The sequence below is a fragment of the Neophocaena asiaeorientalis genome, unplaced genomic scaffold (genome assembly GCF_003031525.2).
Source record: "Neophocaena asiaeorientalis asiaeorientalis breed wild unplaced genomic scaffold, Neophocaena_asiaeorientalis_V1.1 scaffold280, whole genome shotgun sequence".
In the NCBI taxonomy this organism is placed as follows: Eukaryota; Metazoa; Chordata; class Mammalia; order Artiodactyla; family Phocoenidae; genus Neophocaena; species Neophocaena asiaeorientalis.
In genome coordinates, this window is record NW_020185321.1 from 7,435,319 (window position 1) to 7,453,399 (window position 18,081).

The 18,081-nt window shown below is 52.3% G+C and overlaps 1 protein-coding gene across 1 annotated transcript in view; it reads left to right on the forward strand.

Annotated features, from left to right (window-relative positions):
- The window catches only part of RYR1 (ryanodine receptor 1), a 118,704-nt gene that overhangs the window by 14,359 nt on the left and 86,264 nt on the right, over positions 1 to 18,081 (forward strand). Inside the window, exons 14-28 of the mRNA XM_024734132.1 lie at positions 3,637 to 3,772; positions 3,855 to 3,950; positions 4,037 to 4,155; positions 4,975 to 5,108; positions 5,584 to 5,825; positions 6,345 to 6,537; positions 7,495 to 7,711; positions 9,542 to 9,646; positions 9,869 to 9,972; positions 10,627 to 10,710; positions 11,524 to 11,831; positions 12,678 to 12,880; positions 14,192 to 14,366; positions 14,505 to 14,713; positions 17,592 to 17,986. Coding sequence (XP_024589900.1) covers positions 3,637 to 3,772; positions 3,855 to 3,950; positions 4,037 to 4,155; positions 4,975 to 5,108; positions 5,584 to 5,825; positions 6,345 to 6,537; positions 7,495 to 7,711; positions 9,542 to 9,646; positions 9,869 to 9,972; positions 10,627 to 10,710; positions 11,524 to 11,831; positions 12,678 to 12,880; positions 14,192 to 14,366; positions 14,505 to 14,713; positions 17,592 to 17,986 — 2,720 coding nt within the window. The remainder of the gene's footprint in view (positions 1 to 3,636; positions 3,773 to 3,854; positions 3,951 to 4,036; positions 4,156 to 4,974; positions 5,109 to 5,583; positions 5,826 to 6,344; positions 6,538 to 7,494; positions 7,712 to 9,541; positions 9,647 to 9,868; positions 9,973 to 10,626; positions 10,711 to 11,523; positions 11,832 to 12,677; positions 12,881 to 14,191; positions 14,367 to 14,504; positions 14,714 to 17,591; positions 17,987 to 18,081) is intronic.

Consider the following 18,081-nt stretch of genomic DNA (forward strand, 5'->3'; position numbering starts at 1 on the left):
GGGGTGGCGGGTCGTAGGGGGACACGCGAAGGGGCGGAGCCTTGAAGCGGGTCCGGAGTGGGTTGGTGGGCGAGGCTTTGGTGAGGGGCGGGGCCTGTGAGAGCAAAGGGGAACCGGAGCCTGAAGTTGGGGGCAGGACTTGTTCCCTCTCCTGGGAGGACGGGGCGGGGTGAAGGTAAGCTCTGGGCCAAAGCAAGTCCCTGGAGGAAAGGCCTGGGAAGAAGTCCGAGGCTGAGTTACTAGACTCAGGAGGCGGTGACTGTAGGGGTAGGGCCTGCGGAGTGGGAGGATAGAACCAGAGTGGGGCATGGTGGGGGGCAGGGCCAGAGAGGTGGGCTTTTGGGTGGGAGGATAGTGTAGGGCGCGACCTCAGCTTGGGTCAGAGGCCGGGGGTCTGTGTGTTATGAGAGGAGACGTGGTGGGCTCCGCTCAGCACGGAGTCTGAGTGCGAGGGGCCGAGAGGGGTGGAAAACTGGGGCTGTACAAAGGTCCGGGGTCTGCTGTCTCCTCAGGGTGATTGGGGAGCATGTTCATTTAAAGTCTTACAAGTTGGCCCTGCCCCTCTCCAGGGGCTCCCATTGTGATGGGGGTGGCAGACCTAGAAATGATGATAGTAACAACAACAAAACTTACTAATGGAGTGGGATTAGTATATGCAAAGTGTTTAGAACAGTAGCAGCACAGAGTAGATGCTATGTAAGTGTCAGTGGTTATTGTTACTTTGAATTTAGCCCTTACTGTGTGTTATGGGTGTTATATACCTGACATCCTCCCCATAACCCCATGGGGGCTTGTAATTCCTATATTACAGATGGGTCACTGGTGCGCAGAGAGATTAAGTAACAGCCATTGCTGAACAAATATACCAGGGGGGATATAGCTGTCAAGAAAACAGACAAAAATCCCTGTCCTTGTGGAGTTGACGTGGGGCGGGAGGATAAATGAGCAATAAAATAGGACGATTATGTGGTATATTAGATGATGATAAGGAGAAAAATAAAGCAGGGCAGGAACTTCCCTGGTGGTCCAGTGGTTAAGAATCCACCTTCCAAAGCAGGGGACGCAGGTTCGATCCCTGGTGGGGGAACTGAGATCCCATATGCCGCGGGGCAACTAAGCCTGTGCGCTCTAGAGCCCACGTGCCGTAACTACTGAGCCTGTGTGCTCTGGAGCCCGCGTGCCACAACTAGAGAGAAGCCCACATGCCACAACGAAAGATCCTGCATGCTGCAACAAAGATCCTGCAACTGGGTCCCGCAACTAAGACCCTACGCAGTCAAATAAATAAATTTTTTTTTTTTTTTAGAAAAAGCAGGGCAGCGGTAGGGAGTGCTGGGGTTGTTGCAGTTTAAAATACAGCAGTCAGGGAGGGTCACGTGAATGAAGAGAGGCAGCCGTGTGTACACCTGAGGGAGGGACAGAGAGTAGACAGAGCAAGTACACGGACCATGAAGTGGGAGTGTGCCTGGCAGCTTCCAGAATAGCGAGGAGGCCGGGATGACTGGAACTGGGTGAGCTGGGGGAGGAGTGGGAGGAGATGAGCACAGAGAGGTGACAAAGGCCAGGCCAGGGTGAGGACTTGCGGTTTGGGAGCCACAGAAGAGTTAGGTCTTTGAAAGTCACAACGAGTTAGGGGCAGAGCCACTGTGTGTGACTCCAACTGGTTGTGCTCTCTACCACAATGCACTGCATCTCTTACTACGGGCCCAGGATATAGATACAACAATTATCATAGCAGCCCAGTTGTCCACCACCACTGGAATGAATCCACAAATGTGGCATATCCGTATGATGGCTATGGATACTACTCAGCAATGAAAATGAGCAAATGACAACCCCATGAAACAATGCTCTTAATCTTAAAGCGTAATATTGAGAGAATTCCCTGGTGGTCAAGTGGTTGGGACTCGGCGCTTTCACTGCCAAGGTCTCGGTTCCATCCCTAGTCAGGGAACTGAGATCCTGCAAGCCGCTCAGTGCGGCCAAATAAATAAATAGAAAAAAAAAATTTTTTTTAAAGTAATGTTGAGCAAAAGAATCCATGTACAAAAGAATATTTACTGTACATCTCAAGTTCAAAAACAGGCAGAATTTTACTAGACTGTTTATGAATGCATGCATAGGTAGTAAAAATAGAAAAACAAGGAAAGGATTTCCATAAAAGTCAGGATAACGGTTATCCCTAGCAGAGAGGGTTGTGTAACAGGAGGGGCATCGAGGTGACTTCTGGGTGGCTAGCAATGCTCTCTTTCTTGACCTGGGTCATGGTTACACAAGTGTTCTTTCATATTTATTTGTTAAGCCATATACATTTGATCTTTATTATTTGCAGATTCTGTATCTGCAAATATGCCTACTTGCTAAAATTTATTTGTAACCTCCAAATCGATGCTTGCAGAATATCTGTAGTCATTTGTGGACATGTGCAGAGAGGCAAAAAATTTAAGTCATTTGATGTTGTGTTTCCAGTTGAGGTTGGACAAGGCAACGATCTGCCTTGTTATTTCAACTCTCGCCTGTAAGCAAGTGTCCTTTTCGTGGTGTATTTAGTGCCACGCTTTTCACATTTTTGTGCTTTTTGTTAATTTCACTGATTAAAATGGCCCCTAAGCACAGCGGCGAAGCGCTGTCTACTGTTCCTAAGTGCAAGAAGGCTGTGATGTGCCTTACTGAGAAAATATGTGTTAAAGAAAAGCTTCACTGAAGCATGAGTTACAGTGCTGTTGGTTGTGAGTTTAATGTTAATGAATCAACAACATCTATTAAATTAGTGTCTTTAAACAGAAACGCACATAAAACGAGAGTGTGTATTGATTGATTGATGAAAATGTTGTGCTCAGAGACTCAGAGAAAGCCCCTGTGTTTCCCCTGGGAGCCTTGGTTCTCAGGATTCACTCAGTGCTCACGGCGACTTTACAGAACCTAACTACTACGAAAAGCAAGAATAGACTGTATATGTTTCTTTGTTTTTTTGGGTTTTTTTTGCGGTACACACGCCTCTCACTGCTGTGGCCTCTCCCGTTGCGGAGCACAGGCTCCGGACGCGCAGGCTCAGCGGCTGTGGCTCACGGGCCCAGCCGCTCTGCGACATGTGGGATCTTCCCGGACCGGGGCACTAACCCATGTCCCCTCTATCGGCAGGCAGACTCTCAACCACTGCGCCACCAGGGAAGCCCTAGACCGTATATGTTTTATGTGCTTTTCTGTATGTCTGTTATAATTCAAAATAAAAGAAGACAAAAGGTTAAAATGTTTTTTAAAAAAAGAGACAGAAGGCAAAAATCTCTCTGATGGTTGGTGTGGAAAGTGAGCTGGGCCAATGGGACCAGGAGTAGGGTCCTTGGAGGTGGAAAGGAAGGAAAGAAAATACTGGAAGGAGAAACACAGATTCAGTCCGGATGTTAATAGGGACGTATTATGTTGGGGACAGAGGCAGAGTGCGACAAGGCCAGGTCTGGAGAGCCGAGGAGGAAAGGAGGGAGTTGGGAGTGAAGGTGCACACAGATGGCTCTGGTTTCGATCTGCGGACACCCAGTCACTAGGTGTTGAAGGAATATGAATTAGCAAGTCCAAGAAAGGCAAGGAAGGGCGGGCCTGGGATTCCTGTGACGAAAGCCCCTCTTTTCTCTACCCCAGGGGATGCTCTCCCTGGTCCTGAACTGCATCGACCGCCTAAATGTTTACAACACCGCTGCCCACTTTGCCGAATTTGCCGGGGAGGAGGCAGCCGAGTCCTGGAAAGAGATTGTGAACCTGCTCTATGAAATCCTGGGTGAGGGGCCTCAGACTTGACTCCCCCTAGAGCACCCGAGGTTCCCAGTCCTACTGGGTCTGACCCCTCTCTCCACCCTCAGCCTCTCTGATCCGTGGCAATCGTGCCAACTGTGCCCTCTTCTCCAACAACCTGGATTGGCTGGTCAGCAAGCTGGATCGGCTGGAGGCCTCCTCAGGTAGGAGAACCCAGGCAGAGGGGATGGGGACTTGCGGGGACGGGAGGGCTGCAGCCACTTCACCTCTCACTCTGATCCCTATGCAGGGATCCTGGAAGTGCTGTACTGTGTCCTGATTGAGAGTCCCGAGGTCCTGAACATCATCCAGGAGAACCACATCAAGTCCATCATCTCCCTCCTGGACAAGCATGGGAGGAACCACAAGGTTGGCCTCTCATCCCTGACCTCTTATCCCCTGAATGCTGAACCCTGACCTTTCCCCATGGCCCTCGAATTACCCCCATTTCCCCATCTTATCTCTTACCTGGACTCCTCTACCACAAGCTTCCATCTCAACACAAAGGTCTCAAACTCATGGTTCTTAAATGGGTTCTGGGCCACAGATGTGCTTCATTAGCTCTTTGAAGTATTTTTTCAATTTCTAATTTTGTAGCCTTTAGGGGGGCTGCATAGGCACTCTCCAGTTTGCCCCAAGTGCTACTGGTTTCCACTGCATTATTTCTAACCACTTCACATATTTACATTATCTACCTGGCCCCTGAAGACGCAAGTTTGCAACCTCCACTGATCTAAACCTCATCTTTATCCCTGTGCTCTCTCCCTGACCGACCCTTTCACTCTTCCCACTGACTTCTGACCTTTTACCCCAGTCTTTTTTTTTGGCCAAGCCATGTGGCTTGCAGGATCTTAGTTCCCCAACCAACGATCGAACCCAGGGAAGCTCAGAGTCCTAACCACTGGACCGCCAGGGAATTCCTCAGTCTCTCTTTTCTTACATTGCTGATGTCTTATCCCAGCTCATACGGCCCCCGCCTCTTTCCTGATATTTCTCTTTGACTCCGATCTCTCTCTGTGACCCCTGACCTCCCACTTTCACCACCTCTTCTCAGTCAAAAGCTCTATCTCCCATCCTGGCATATCATCCTTCTGGTTTCCCACTCTGGGTCTTCCATGGACAACCCACACCCCACCCCACCCCACCCCCCGGTACCCTCACACCCTGACCTCTGACCTTGACCTCCAGGTGCTGGATGTGCTGTGTTCCCTGTGTGTGTGCAATGGCGTGGCCGTGCGCTCCAACCAAGATCTCATTACTGAGAACTTGCTCCCTGGCCGCGAGCTTCTGCTGCAGACAAACCTCATCAACTTTGTCACCAGGTCTGGCCCCTAACCCCTGACCCCAGAACTCAGAACCTCGCAATCCCCTCCCTGACTCAGACTCCACACCCAGGTGGATGGGCCTTCCTCCATCTCCCACCCCGGTCCCCACAGCTGTCCCCAGCTCATCCCTGGCTTCTCATTCCTCTTGTCCTCTCTCCCTGCTCCATTTCTGCCTCTGTCTCTTCCTCCCTCTTTCTTTCTGTGTTTGCTCTTTTTGTCTTCATCTGTCTGTCTCTATTTCTCCTCCATCTCTTTTTCCTGGTCTCTCTCCCATCTCTCTCTTCTCTGTCCTTTGATGCCTCTCTGTCCGTCTCTGTCTCTGCTTTCTCTCTTTGTTTCTGTGTCTCTGCTTTTCTGTTTTTCTTGTGTATGTATATCTTTGTCTTTCTCCCTTCCTCTCCCACCCCCCACTAGCCTGGGTCTCCTCACCATCTCTCCTTCATCCTCCTCTCCTGTCCTGTCTCTCCTACAGCATCCGCCCCAACATTTTTGTGGGCCGAGCAGAGGGCTCCACGCAGTACCTCAAATGGTACTTTGAGGTGATGGTGGACGAGGTGGCTCCATTCCTGACAGCTCAGGCCACCCACCTGCGGGTGGGCTGGGCCCTCACTGAGGGCTACAGCCCGTACCCTGGGGGCGGCGAGGGCTGGGGCGGCAACGGGGTCGGCGATGACCTCTATTCCTACGGCTTTGATGGGCTACATCTCTGGACAGGTACCTGGACCCTTCTAGGGGACCCTCAACCCTGACCATTGACCCAGGGTTTCTAGGCTCTCACCACATGCCTTGGGGTTCTTGGGATCCTGACCCCCAAACAGGCTAACTTTGACCCCTTACTCCTCATTTCCCAAGACCCTAACCCTAGAGCTTTCAGAATCTTGGCTCGAACCTGTTTCTTCATAGCCTCCAGAACTCTGACCCCAGAGGATGTCAGATCTCTGACCCTAGAGAGCCCAGAGAACTGCCCCGATTATTATGATCTCTGATCTTTGACTTATGCCCCCAAAGGTTTTATAGAATCCTAACTCCAAGATGACTTTAATCTTTGACCCCCACACCTCTCAGGAACCTAACATCAGGGGAAACTTGACTTCTGCCTCTAATCTCTCAGGAACACTTGACCTTAGAGTTGCTAGGGTCCAGACCCTATAGGATCCTCTAATACCTGCCCTTGTCTCTTGAGACCATTGGTTCCATTGGACCTCTGACTTCTCCCTGGTGATCCTGGTGCAGGACACGTGCCACGCCTGGTGACTTCCCCAGGGCAGCACCTCCTGGCCCCTGAGGACGTGGTCAGCTGCTGCCTGGACCTCAGCGTGCCGTCCATCTCCTTCCGCATCAATGGCTGTCCTGTGCAGGGTGTCTTCGAGGCCTTCAACCTTGATGGGCTCTTCTTCCCCGTTGTCAGCTTCTCAGCTGGTGTCAAGTAAGGACTTGCCCCAGCCCCCTGGCCAGTCCCCAGACCTGGGACTGTCCTGAGACAGCTTCTGCAAGCACGCCATGGCCTTCTATGGGGCCAGGACCCAGCAGCCTTCTCTCAGGACTGACAGGCCAGATCTCTACACGAAGGTCCCAGTGACCTCTACATGATCCCAGACACTCTCAGTGTCCTCCCAATGACCCAGACCCTCCCAATGATGTCAGCTTCACCCCAAGTGTCCCCCAGATTTCACAATGACCTTCTAATGATTAATAAGTTTCTTCCAGTGACCTCCCAGATGACCTCTGACTCTCCCAATGATTCTATGCCACTCCAGTGACCTCCAGATGATTCCAGAATCTGACAGTGATCTTCCAATGACCACAAAGCCTCCCAGTGACTCCATGCTCTTAACTTCCCAATGACCCCAGCGTCTCCCAACGATATTCTAATAGTTCCGTAATGTCCCAGTGACCTCTCAACGACCACAGTTATTTCAAAGACCTCTCAGTAGCCCAATCTTTTCCCAGTGACCCCAACCTCTGTGAATGACTTACTCACCATTTCAGTGGCGATTATGATTTTCTCAAGGTTACACCAGACTCTCAGTGACTTCCAAGTGACCTTCTTCTTGGTCTCCCACAAACCTTCTGGTATCTCTAGATGTTCTGTTGATCCAGGACCTCCTCCAAAGGACTTTCCCATGACCTTGGATTAACTCCCCAGTGACCTGACCCCCACTTTCCTTTTTTGGTTTTCCAAAGATTCCTATTGACCTCCAGCATTTTCTTTGACCTTAGAGTTTCCTGACTCCTAAATGACCTCCATGACCCTATGACTGTCCAGTGACCTCAGGTCTCCCCAGAACCTTCCACTGATCCCAAGATTGCTCCCTTCCCCCCACTGAGTACAGACTCTCCTCTGTATACTGCCCTCACTAGTGACCCCCACTCTCCCACCTAGGGTGCGGTTCCTCCTTGGTGGCCGCCATGGCGAATTCAAGTTCCTCCCTCCACCTGGCTATGCCCCTTGTCATGAGGCTGTGCTCCCGCGAGAGCGACTCCATCTGGAGCCCATCAAGGAGTATCGGCGGGAAGGGCCCCGGGGGCCTCACCTGGTGGGCCCCAGCCGCTGCCTCTCACACACCGACTTTGTGCCCTGCCCTGTGGACACTGTCCAGGTACTGCCTGCTCTGCAAGGGTTTCTTGGAGAGGCAGACTCCCTTAGGAGCCAGGGAGATGGGGAGCTGAGTTGGAAGCTGGGGACCCTGTTGTTTAACAGGTGGGGAAGCTGAGGCAGAGAGGAGGCAAAGGATTCTCTCAAGGCAGAATCTCGATTTCAGGGGGTCCTCGGTATGGTCCCCTAAAAAAAAGACTATTATTTATTTATTTAATTTTTAAAAAGTATTTATTTGCTGCTCCGAGTGGCTTGTGGGATCTTAGCTCCCCGACCAGGGATTGAACCTGGGCCCTCAGCAGTGAAAGCACGGAGTCCTAGTCACTGGACCGCCAGGGAATTCCCTAAAAAGGACTATTATTGCCCCCAATATACAGCTGAGGAAAGTGAGGCCCAGAGAGGTTAAGCAGCCTGTGCACATCACACAGCATTTGAGCCCAGGCAGTCTGATCCCAAAGCCTGTGCCTGTGATCTTATCCACCACAATTTGTTGGGCATCTTTTTTTTTTGGGCATCTTTTCTATTCCACGCCTCTCTCACTCCTCCTATCCCAATCTGAGCTCCCCACCTTTCCTCCAGGCGTGTCCCTATAGGAGGGAATATAAGTCCTGTTTAAGAGGCTGGTCACAAGGGTTTGACTTTCAGCATGTCACCGCGGGCATGCGGCTTCACTTCTCTGTGCCTCAGTTCCCTGACCTGTGAGGAAAACGGGGGAACGAGAGAACCTCCCTCTAGCATTGTTGTGAAGGTTAGATGAATTAATATGTGTGAAGTGCTTAGCATGGTCCTGAGGAAATAGTAAGTACTCAGTAGAGTTACTGTCATTATTGGTAGTAGTAATGTTATTGCAGGGGTGAACTTGCCATCCCCCTGTAGCCAGGCCAGAGCCCTGGGCCTCCTCCTGGATGGCTCCCTTCCCCTCCCCCACCCACCTGGCAGCCTCAGGGGTTGTCCACTCCACCTCTCCCAATCCCTTCTCCCCCCCACATCCCACCCTGGTCCAACCATCATTATCTCTGCCTGCAGAACAGCAACAATCTAAATATGACTAGGCACCTACCACGTGCCACGCATTTATAGAAACTATGCGGGAGGGTTAGGGGCACAGTCGCAAGTCCCAGCACTGCTCTCTCTGTCTTAAAAACAAAGGAATTGGTAAACGACACACCCTAGGGCAGGAAGCTAAAATAGTTTGGATAGAATCAGGACTCAAGCCCTAGTTCTTTTGATTCCGCATCTTGTGATCTCTAATCAAACACAAGCTTTTCCCCACACTTAGTTAATTTAAAGATCTGTAAAATGAAAATACAGGTACTATTTATGTTTATTGAAAAAAAATCCGCGCAGTTCAAGCTCACATTGTTTGAGGGTCCACTGTATATAGCATTTAGTAGTTTATGTAAATGATTTCACTGAACCCTTATAAAGTAAGTGTCATGAGTTAATATCGTTCTGATTCTCATTGTACAGAGAAGGAAAGAGACTCATCCATTCATTGAGCAAACATTTCACAAGCATCCCCTTCTGGGCTGGACAGGGCTGGGAAAATGCTGGAGACAGAGACAGCCCCAGCCCTGCCTTCAAGGAGCTCCCAGTCCACAGGGGGAGACAGACCCATTCCCAGATAGTTCCTTAATTCTGAGGATGCTAAGTCCTTACGCAGCTGGACGTCAACCCTGGAGGCAGGGTGAGGTGATGGGGAGCAAGGCTCGGCAGTAGGAAAGGTCAAAGCTCTCTGGGGAACTGCTCAGGGCTCGCACGTGTTCTCGGGAAGAGGGGTCATGACGCAGACTGGAGGGGATGCAGGGACCTCACAAATGTCACCTGCCCCCAGATTGTCCTGCCTCCCCATCTGGAGGGTATTCGGGAGAAGCTGGCGGAGAACATCCATGAACTCTGGGCGCTGACTCGCATTGAGCAGGGCTGGACCTACGGCCCGGTGAGGGGGCTGCCTGCAGCGCGGGGCGGGCGGGGGGAGAGGCTAGGCTGGCTGTGGTGGAGTGACAACTGCTCACTAACTGGGAGGGGCTGGGGGCTGGGGGAAGCGACTTTGGGAAGGGGCTCCTTGGGTGGCAGAACGGGTTGGGGAGGCCAGGGGTCACAGTCTGGGAGTGCTGGGGAGGGAAGGGGAACCGAGGAGTTGACTCTGGAGTTTCTCCAGGTTCGGGATGACAATAAGAGGCTGCACCCGTGTCTCGTGGACTTCCACAGCCTACCGGAGCCTGAGAGGAATTACAACCTGCAGATGTCGGGGGAGACGCTCAAGTGAGGGGCGGACCAGGGAGCAGGGGCCCGGGCCTGACCGCTGGGCGGGGGGCAAGGAGAGACAGGGGGAGCGAGACCGAGACTGAGAGAGACAGAGAGGGAGAGACAAAAGGGAGGCAGAGAGAGAGAGGGAGACTGGGATTGTGAGGCTGAAACTGACAGGGGGCAAGTAAGAGACAGAGGCATAAAGAGAGATGCTCAGGGCTTCCCTGGTGGCACAGTGGTTGAGAGTCCGCCTGCCGATGCAGGGGACACGGGTTCATGCCCCGGTCCGGGAAGATCCCACATGCTGCGGAGCGGCTGAGCCCGTGAGCCATGGCCGCTGAGCCTGCACGTCCGAAGCCTGTGCTCCACAGCGGGAGAGGCCAAAAGAGACAAGGAAAGAAGCAGACAGGAAAAGACAAGCACAGTCAAAGAGATACAGCGACAGAGAAACAGGGAGAGTCAGGAGCCAGAGAGACACAGACACCAAGACCAAGAGAGACGGGACAGACGCCCAGAAAACCAGAACAAGAGAGGTGGAGAGAGCTAGTGACCCAGAGACAGAGCTGACGGGCTGGGGGATGAGGGGAGCTGGGCTGTGGGGAGAGGATGCCAGCGGCAGGGAGGCCACGTGGGGTGACCCTGTCCCCCTGCCTCCACCCCCCGCCCCAGGACCCTGCTGGCGCTGGGCTGCCACGTGGGCATGGCGGACGAGAAGGCGGAAGACAACCTGAAGAAGACAAAACTCCCCAAGACGTGAGTGTGGGCGGCCCGGGCCCCACCTGGGGAAGAGAGTAGGGGGCCGGGGATGCCGTGGTGAGGGCTGGAGCAACTGAGGGCCGGTGGGAGGAGGCTGAGGTCAGAAACCAAGGGGCTGTGGGTTAGGGTGGAGGTCATAGGACCAGGGGTCGGGGCTCTGGAGTCAGTGGTGAGTGTCCTGGGGAGGTGTCAGGAATGCGGAGTTAGGCATTCTAGAGTGAGAGTGGGAGTGAGTCGGACCCAGGGTCAGAGTCTGCCATGGAGTCCGGGAAAATGAGAGAACAGAGGTAATATCTCTGAGTTAGAGGTGAGGGGTCAATGGAAAGAGGTGAGAAATTGTTAGAGTTGTAAGTAAGGGATCCTAAAATTATAGATGAGAGATCAGAGGTCCTGGGGATAGATGCCAAGGTTCAAAGGTCAAGGACTCCAAAGCCAGGAGTTTGGAATGATAGGGTCCTGGGATCAGAGGTAAGAAGCCTCAAAGTTAGAAGTGAGGGGTCAGAGAGTTCCAGCGTGAGAAATGAGGCTCCCAAAATCAAGATGAAGAAGGGGTCACAGAGGCCAGAGGTCAGTGAAGTCAAAGCCCTTGCTACGGTCACAGGATCCTGGGGTCAGAAGTCAAGTATATCAAAGCTTATTTAAGGGAGTCGTAGAACCCTGATGTCAGAGACCAAAGGTCAGAAATTTCAAAGCTCAAGGCTAAAGATCATGGAATCCGAAGGACAAGGGTCAGAAGTCAGGGAGCCCATAGCACAGAGCCTAGAAGTGGAGGTGAGGGTCTTGTCCCACCGAACCCCGCCACACCCGCAGGTACATGATGAGCAATGGGTACAAGCCAGCGCCTCTGGACCTGAGCCACGTGAGACTGACGCCCGCGCAGACGATGCTGGTGGACCGGCTGGCGGAGAACGGACACAATGTGTGGGCACGAGACCGAGTGGCCCAGGGCTGGACCTACAGCTCTGTGCAGGACATCCCTGCACGCCGGAACCCTCGCCTTGTGCCCTACCGCCTGCTGGACGAGGCCACCAAGCGCAGCAACCGGGACAGCCTCTGCCAGGCCGTGCGCACCCTGCTGGGCTACGGCTACAACATTGAGCCGCCGGACCAGGAGCCCAGTGAGTGCTGACCACAGGCCCCTGACCCTGAGTCCTACCCTGACCCTAACCCCGGCCCTTGACTCCTACCCTGACCCTAACCCCGGCCCTTGACTCCTGATCTCTGACCCAACTCGCCTCTCAATGGGCTACATCTACAGCACTGACCCTCTCCCCCCCAGCCCTGACACTCTGTCCCTGACCCTGAACCTGATCTTGACCACTGACCTTGACCTGACTCAAGCCCTGCCTGGGCTACGGCTACAACACTGAACAGCCAGACCAGGAACCAGTGAGCGCTAACCCTGACCCTGACTCCAATTCCTGACCCCCAGCTACGACCCCTAACTCCTAACCTCTGGACTATAGCTATAACATGGAGCCACCCAACCAAGGACTTAAAGAGCCTCTAATCCCTACTCCTAACTTGACTCCTGACCTATCACTGAGCCCCCAATCCCAGCCTCAACCCTCAACCCTGACTGTGGTCCTCAACTTTCAATTTCTTAACCCCTGACCCCAGCCGCAATTTCTATCCCCTCCCTGACCCTGACTCTCTCTTCCTGATCTTACTCTCAACCCTTGATTCTTACCATTGACCTTAATCTTGACCCTTCACCCCAGACCATGACTGTGACTGACCCGACTTTCTTCCTCAATGCCTCTGTCACTAGTTCCTCTGTGAAGCTCTGACTGCAAAGGGATGGAGGAGAAGTCTCAGTAGGTCCCTCCTGCCTCTCTGAGATTCCCCGGGTCTTCCCTAACACCAAGAATTGTCCCTTTCCTCCCAGCCCCGCAAAGGCCCTTACCTTTCCTGGTCTCTCCCACCAACCCAGCCTCTCTGACTCTGCCCGGCCCCATTTGTAGGTCAGGTGGAGAGCCAGTCTCGCTGGGACCGGGTGCGCATCTTCAGGGCAGAGAAATCCTACGTGGTGCAGAGCGGCCGCTGGTACTTCGAGTTTGAGGCAGTCACCACCGGCGAGATGCGAGTGGGCTGGGCGAGGCCTGAGCTGCGGCCTGACGTGGAGCTGGGAGCTGATGAGCTGGCCTATGTCTTCAATGGGCACCGCGTGGGTAGCTCCCTGGGCTCCACTCTGCCAGACTCTGTGGTCCTTCCCACAGCTCATACACTCCAGCCCTGCCTCTACCTGTGCCTCACTCTGTCCGCCCATCTCTGACTCTACCTTCCCATTCATCTACCCATTCTTCCATGTATCCTTCCCTCTCTCTGTCCACGCATATGTCCATCCATCATCCATCTCTCTATCCAACCATCTGTCTGTCCATTCATCCATCCTTCTCATCTGTCCAAAGAATCATTTAGTCATCCACGTTGCCATCTATTCATGTAGTTGTTAGTTCCGCAATTCACCTGTTCAGTCAATTTGTGATTTCATTTATCCATTCATCTATCCAATAATTTAATGCATAAGTACATCATCTATTTATCCATCCACCCATCCATCTACCTATGTGTCTGTCTACACTTTCTTCCCTCCCTGCATCAACCCAGGTAGACTCTCAGCTTTCATTTCGTTCTTCCATCCAGCCATATACCCTGCTTCCTATCCATCCATCTCATTATCCGTTTATCTATTCTGGGGGCATATGGGTATATTTGGGTCCGTATGGGGGACATTGACAGGTTAGTTTTTCCTTTCCATCCCTCTACTTGCTGCTGTCCCCAACCCTCCACTAGCACTTTGGTGGTCTGTATAACCCCAGCCCCAGTCATGGAAACAATAGAGAACCCAGGCAGAAGGGATGAGATACAGAGATTAGTGGGAGGGGAAAGCATGAAAGCTTATCCTTTAAGGATCATGGATGCAAACGTGGGGTGAGATGGGGGCCACCGTGGGGGTGAGCCCTCTTCTGTCCCACATGCCCTGGACCTGACACTTGTATCTTTACGTCTCCCCTTGCTTCTGTATCTCCCCGTTCCTCTGTGTGTCTCTCCTGCACCACGTCCCCCGTTGCTTCTGTATCTCCCCGTTCCTCTGTGTGTCTCACCTGCACCACGTCTCCCCTTGCTTCTGTATCTCCCCGTTCCTCTGTGTGTCTCACCTGCACCACGTCTCCCCTTGCTTCTGTATCTCCCCATTCCTCTGTGTGTCTCACCTGCACCACGTCTCCCCTTGCTTCTGTATCTCCCCATTCCTCTGTGTGTCTCACCTGCACCACGTCTCCCCTTGCTTCTGTATCTCCCCATTCCTCTGTGTGTCTCTCCTGCACCACGTCTCCCGTTGCTTCTGTACCTCCCCGTTCCTCTGTGTGTCTCTCCTGCACCACGTCTCCCCTGCACCACGTCTCCCCCTGTTTCTGTACCTCCCCGTCCCTCTGTGTGTCTCTCCTGCACCACGTCTCCCATTGCCCCCTCACAGGGTCAGCGCTGGCACTTGGGCAGTGAACCGTTTGGGCGTCCCTGGCAGTCAGGTGATGTCGTGGGCTGCATGATCGACCTCACAGAGAACACCATTATCTTCACCCTCAACGGCGAGGTCCTCATGTCCGATTCAGGCTCTGAAACAGCCTTCCGGGATATTGAGATTGGGGATGGTGAGGGCTGGCCTTGTGGCCCCTTTCTGGTTTTCTTCCATCTCACCTGACCGTACTTTCCACAGTACCTCCTTCCCCATGGCTGCCCCTGCCCTGCCCATCTATCCTCACCCCTGCCCATCTATCCCCTCCCACTAGGCTTCCTGCCCGTCTGCAGCTTGGGACCTGGCCAGGTGGGTCACCTGAACCTGGGCCAGGATGTGAGCTCCCTGCGGTTCTTTACCATCTGTGGCCTCCAGGAAGGTTTTGAGCCATTTGCCATCAACATGCAGCGCCCTGTCACTACCTGGTTCAGCAAGAGCCTTCCCCAGTTTCAGGCCACGCCCCCTGAGCATCCCCACTATGAGGTGAGGACCGACCCCACTCAGCACGCTCTGATCTGCTTCCAAACCTCATTCTCCCCACAGTTCTCTTCCCCAAGCTTCTCTTTGGCTTCTTTGTTAGCCCACAAACCGTGTAGAAGTGGGTGTCAGGATCATGGGCTCCCAGGGCTGCCTTGTAGGGTATAACCTTGGCAAACTACACCTTTCTGGGCTCCAGGTACCGTGCCTACAAAATGGGGGAAGGGAGAAAAGAGAAGCTGGATTAAGTGACCCCAGTGGACATTTCCAGCCCTTATAACTATCTAATCCTACAACAAGGTTTAAAGAAATATAAATCACTGGGTACATTTCGGCACCTTCCTTACTAACTATTATCTGTGGTGGTATTTTGGGGGTTTGTTTGTTTATTTATTTATTGCCGGCCACAAAGCACGGCAGCAAGCTTGTGGGATCTTAGTTCCCCGGGTCCTTGGCAGTGAGAGCAAGGAGTGCTAACCACTGGACTGCCAGGGAATTCCCATGGGTTTGTTTATTTTTAGTAACTCGTCATTAATCTGGTATCCTAATTTTTAGACCCTAGTGCCTTTCTTTCCCAAGGTTAAACTCAGGGTCAGATTCTGACAATAAATCAAAGTGATACAGTCTTTTTCTCAACCTGGGAAGAACTTGAATTCCACGTGGCTAAGCTTCAGCTGGCACTTTAGAATCAGACCTGGAGTTGGCCTTTTACCTGCTGTATGACCTGGGCCTGTGACTGTCTCCTCCTGAGCCTCAGTTTTCCCATCCTAGGCATCGTTCAGATCTCCTTCTCTCTCACATTCTCTCTCTCTTTCTCTTTTCTGAATTATTTAGGTAAGTTGGAGACATCGTGCCTCTTTATCCCTAAATATTTCAATGTGCATTTCTTCAGAACAGGCTGTGCTCTTACAGAGCTGCAGTTATGAAAATCAGGGAATTTTACATTGATACATACTGTTACCTAATTTACAACCCATATTCAAATTTCGTTAATCGTGGCAATGATGTCTCTTTTTATTTTTCTGGTCCAAAATCCAATCCGCAGTTACACATTGCAGTTAGTTGTTATGTCTCTTTAGTCTTCAATGTAGAATATTTCTGAGTGTTTGTCTGTCATGATGCTGACATTTTTGAAGAGTACAGACCAGTTATTTTGCAGAATATTCCTCATGTATTTGGCACGAATACCATAGCAAAGAGGTTGTTTTCTTCTTGATGCAGAATATCAGGGCGGCACATCATGTCATTATGTCTTATTACTGATTACATTAACTTTGACTGTTTGGTTATGGTGCAGTCTGCCAAGTTTCTCCACCATCAAGTTATTATTTTTCTCTTTATAATTAATAAGTAATTTGTGGGAAGGCATTTTAAGGCTAGGTAAAAATGGAAGGGTTTTAAACCGGGGAATGTCCAGTCTAGATCTGAGTTTTGGAAAGGTCTCTATTGACAGTGGATTGGAGGAGGCGAGAATGGGAGCACAAAGACCAGAGAGGTGCCTGGGGCGGGAGAGGATGGTGGGGAAGACGTGAACCTCCCAATCCCTGCCACTGCCAGATGGTGTTCTCAACCCAAAGAACAGCATGCTAGACAGCAGTGAGAATGAATAAACTAACCTACCCACAACCACATGGACGAGTCTCTCAGACATAATGTTGAATGAAAGAAGCTGGACACAAAAGAGCACATACTGTAGGATCCCATTCACAGAAAGTTCAAGAATGGGCAAAGCTAACCTGTGATGTGCTAAGTCAGAAGGGCGTTAACTGTGAACGAATAATCAGACATTAAGTTACTTTGCATACATATCACAGGAAGGAGATGGTCAGTAGGCTTGCCAAGGAGCAGAGGTAGAACAGGATTTATAAGAGAGGTGGGAGAGAGGGGAGAAAAAGACCCTGCAGACAGTCTTGGTTGCACAGTTTTGGGGTGAATTCATTGGCTGGTGGAGAGCACAGAGGTCTCTCTTGGCAATTGGTCCTTGAGGAGGTCACCTTGAGGTGGGGCATCAAAGAAAGGGAACTGCTCCAGTTGTTAATGGAGTCTCCAGAAAACTTGAGAGTCTGTCTTTGGAGCGCACAGGCCGGGCACCTGTCCCTCTCTCAGCTCCTGCCCTTTATTTAGGCCAGGTCGGTGCATTTCCCTCATCAGAATCCCTCACTATCTTTGAGTGTAGTGACTAAACGGGCGCTGAGGGGACCCCCAGGGGGACTGGTGGTGTTCCATTTCTCCATCTGAGTGCTGGGTACATAGGCGTGGTCCCTCCAAAACCTCATTGTGCTGTGCACTTATGATGTGTGCATTCTTCTGAGTGTTATATTTCCACAACCAACAAGTCTAACAGAAATTCCTCTGGGGAGCCTTTAAAAAAATCTGACCCTTCTGGGCTGCTCTCCCCAAGAGAGCAGGAGGGCAGAGCCCTTGTTCTGTTCACTGATGTGTTCCCAGCACTTGGAACAGTGCCTGGCACACAGTAGGTGCTCAGTAAATATTTGTGCAGTGTTAGATGGATGGATGGGTAAATGGATGGATGGATGGATTGGTGGGTGGAAGGATGGAAGAATGAATGGGTGGATGGGTGGATGACCTGGTCTGGAGTGAGCTGTGTGCGCAGGAAGGTTTTGAAAGCTCCCCAGGTGATTCCAGTGTCTGATCAGGGCTGCCCACTCTACAAAGGTGTCCAGACAAAGGTAGACAGAAGGCTGAATGCACCCCACGGCCAAGCTGTGTGTCCCATAGGAGTTCGTACGCTCGGAGGAGTGAGTCTTTGGCTAATTCTCACACGGTGCTCTAAGGCCTAGTGGTGACTCTGTGTGTAATAAGGTTTAGGACCAATGGCCTAGCTCACCCTCCTGGCTCAGTGCTTCCTGCCTCACCCCCACAGGTGACTCGTGTGGACGGCACCGTGGACACACCCCCCTGCCTGCGCCTGACCCACCGCACGTGGGGCTCCCAGAACAGTCTGGTGGAGATGCTGTTTCTCCGGCTGAGCCTTCCGGTCCAGTTCCACCAGCACTTCCGCTGCACCGCAGGGGCCACCCCTCTGGCACCCCCTGGCCTGCAGCCTCCCGCTGAGGATGAGGCCCGGGCGGCGGAGCCTGATCCCGACTATGAAAACCTGCGCCGCTCAGCTGGGCACTGGGGCGAGGCTGAGGGGGGCAAAGAAGGAACTGCCAAGGAAGGATCATCCGGGGGCACTGCCCAGGCTGGGGTAGAGGCCCAGCCTCCCAGGGCAGAGAATGAGAAGGATGCTACCACGGAGAAGAACAAGAAGAGAGGGTGAGTCAAGGGTGGGGCAGGGTGGGGTTTGGGGGTCTGTCCTGGGACCCCCAATTAGGCAACCTCAGTAACTTGAGAAATCCCGCTGTATCCCA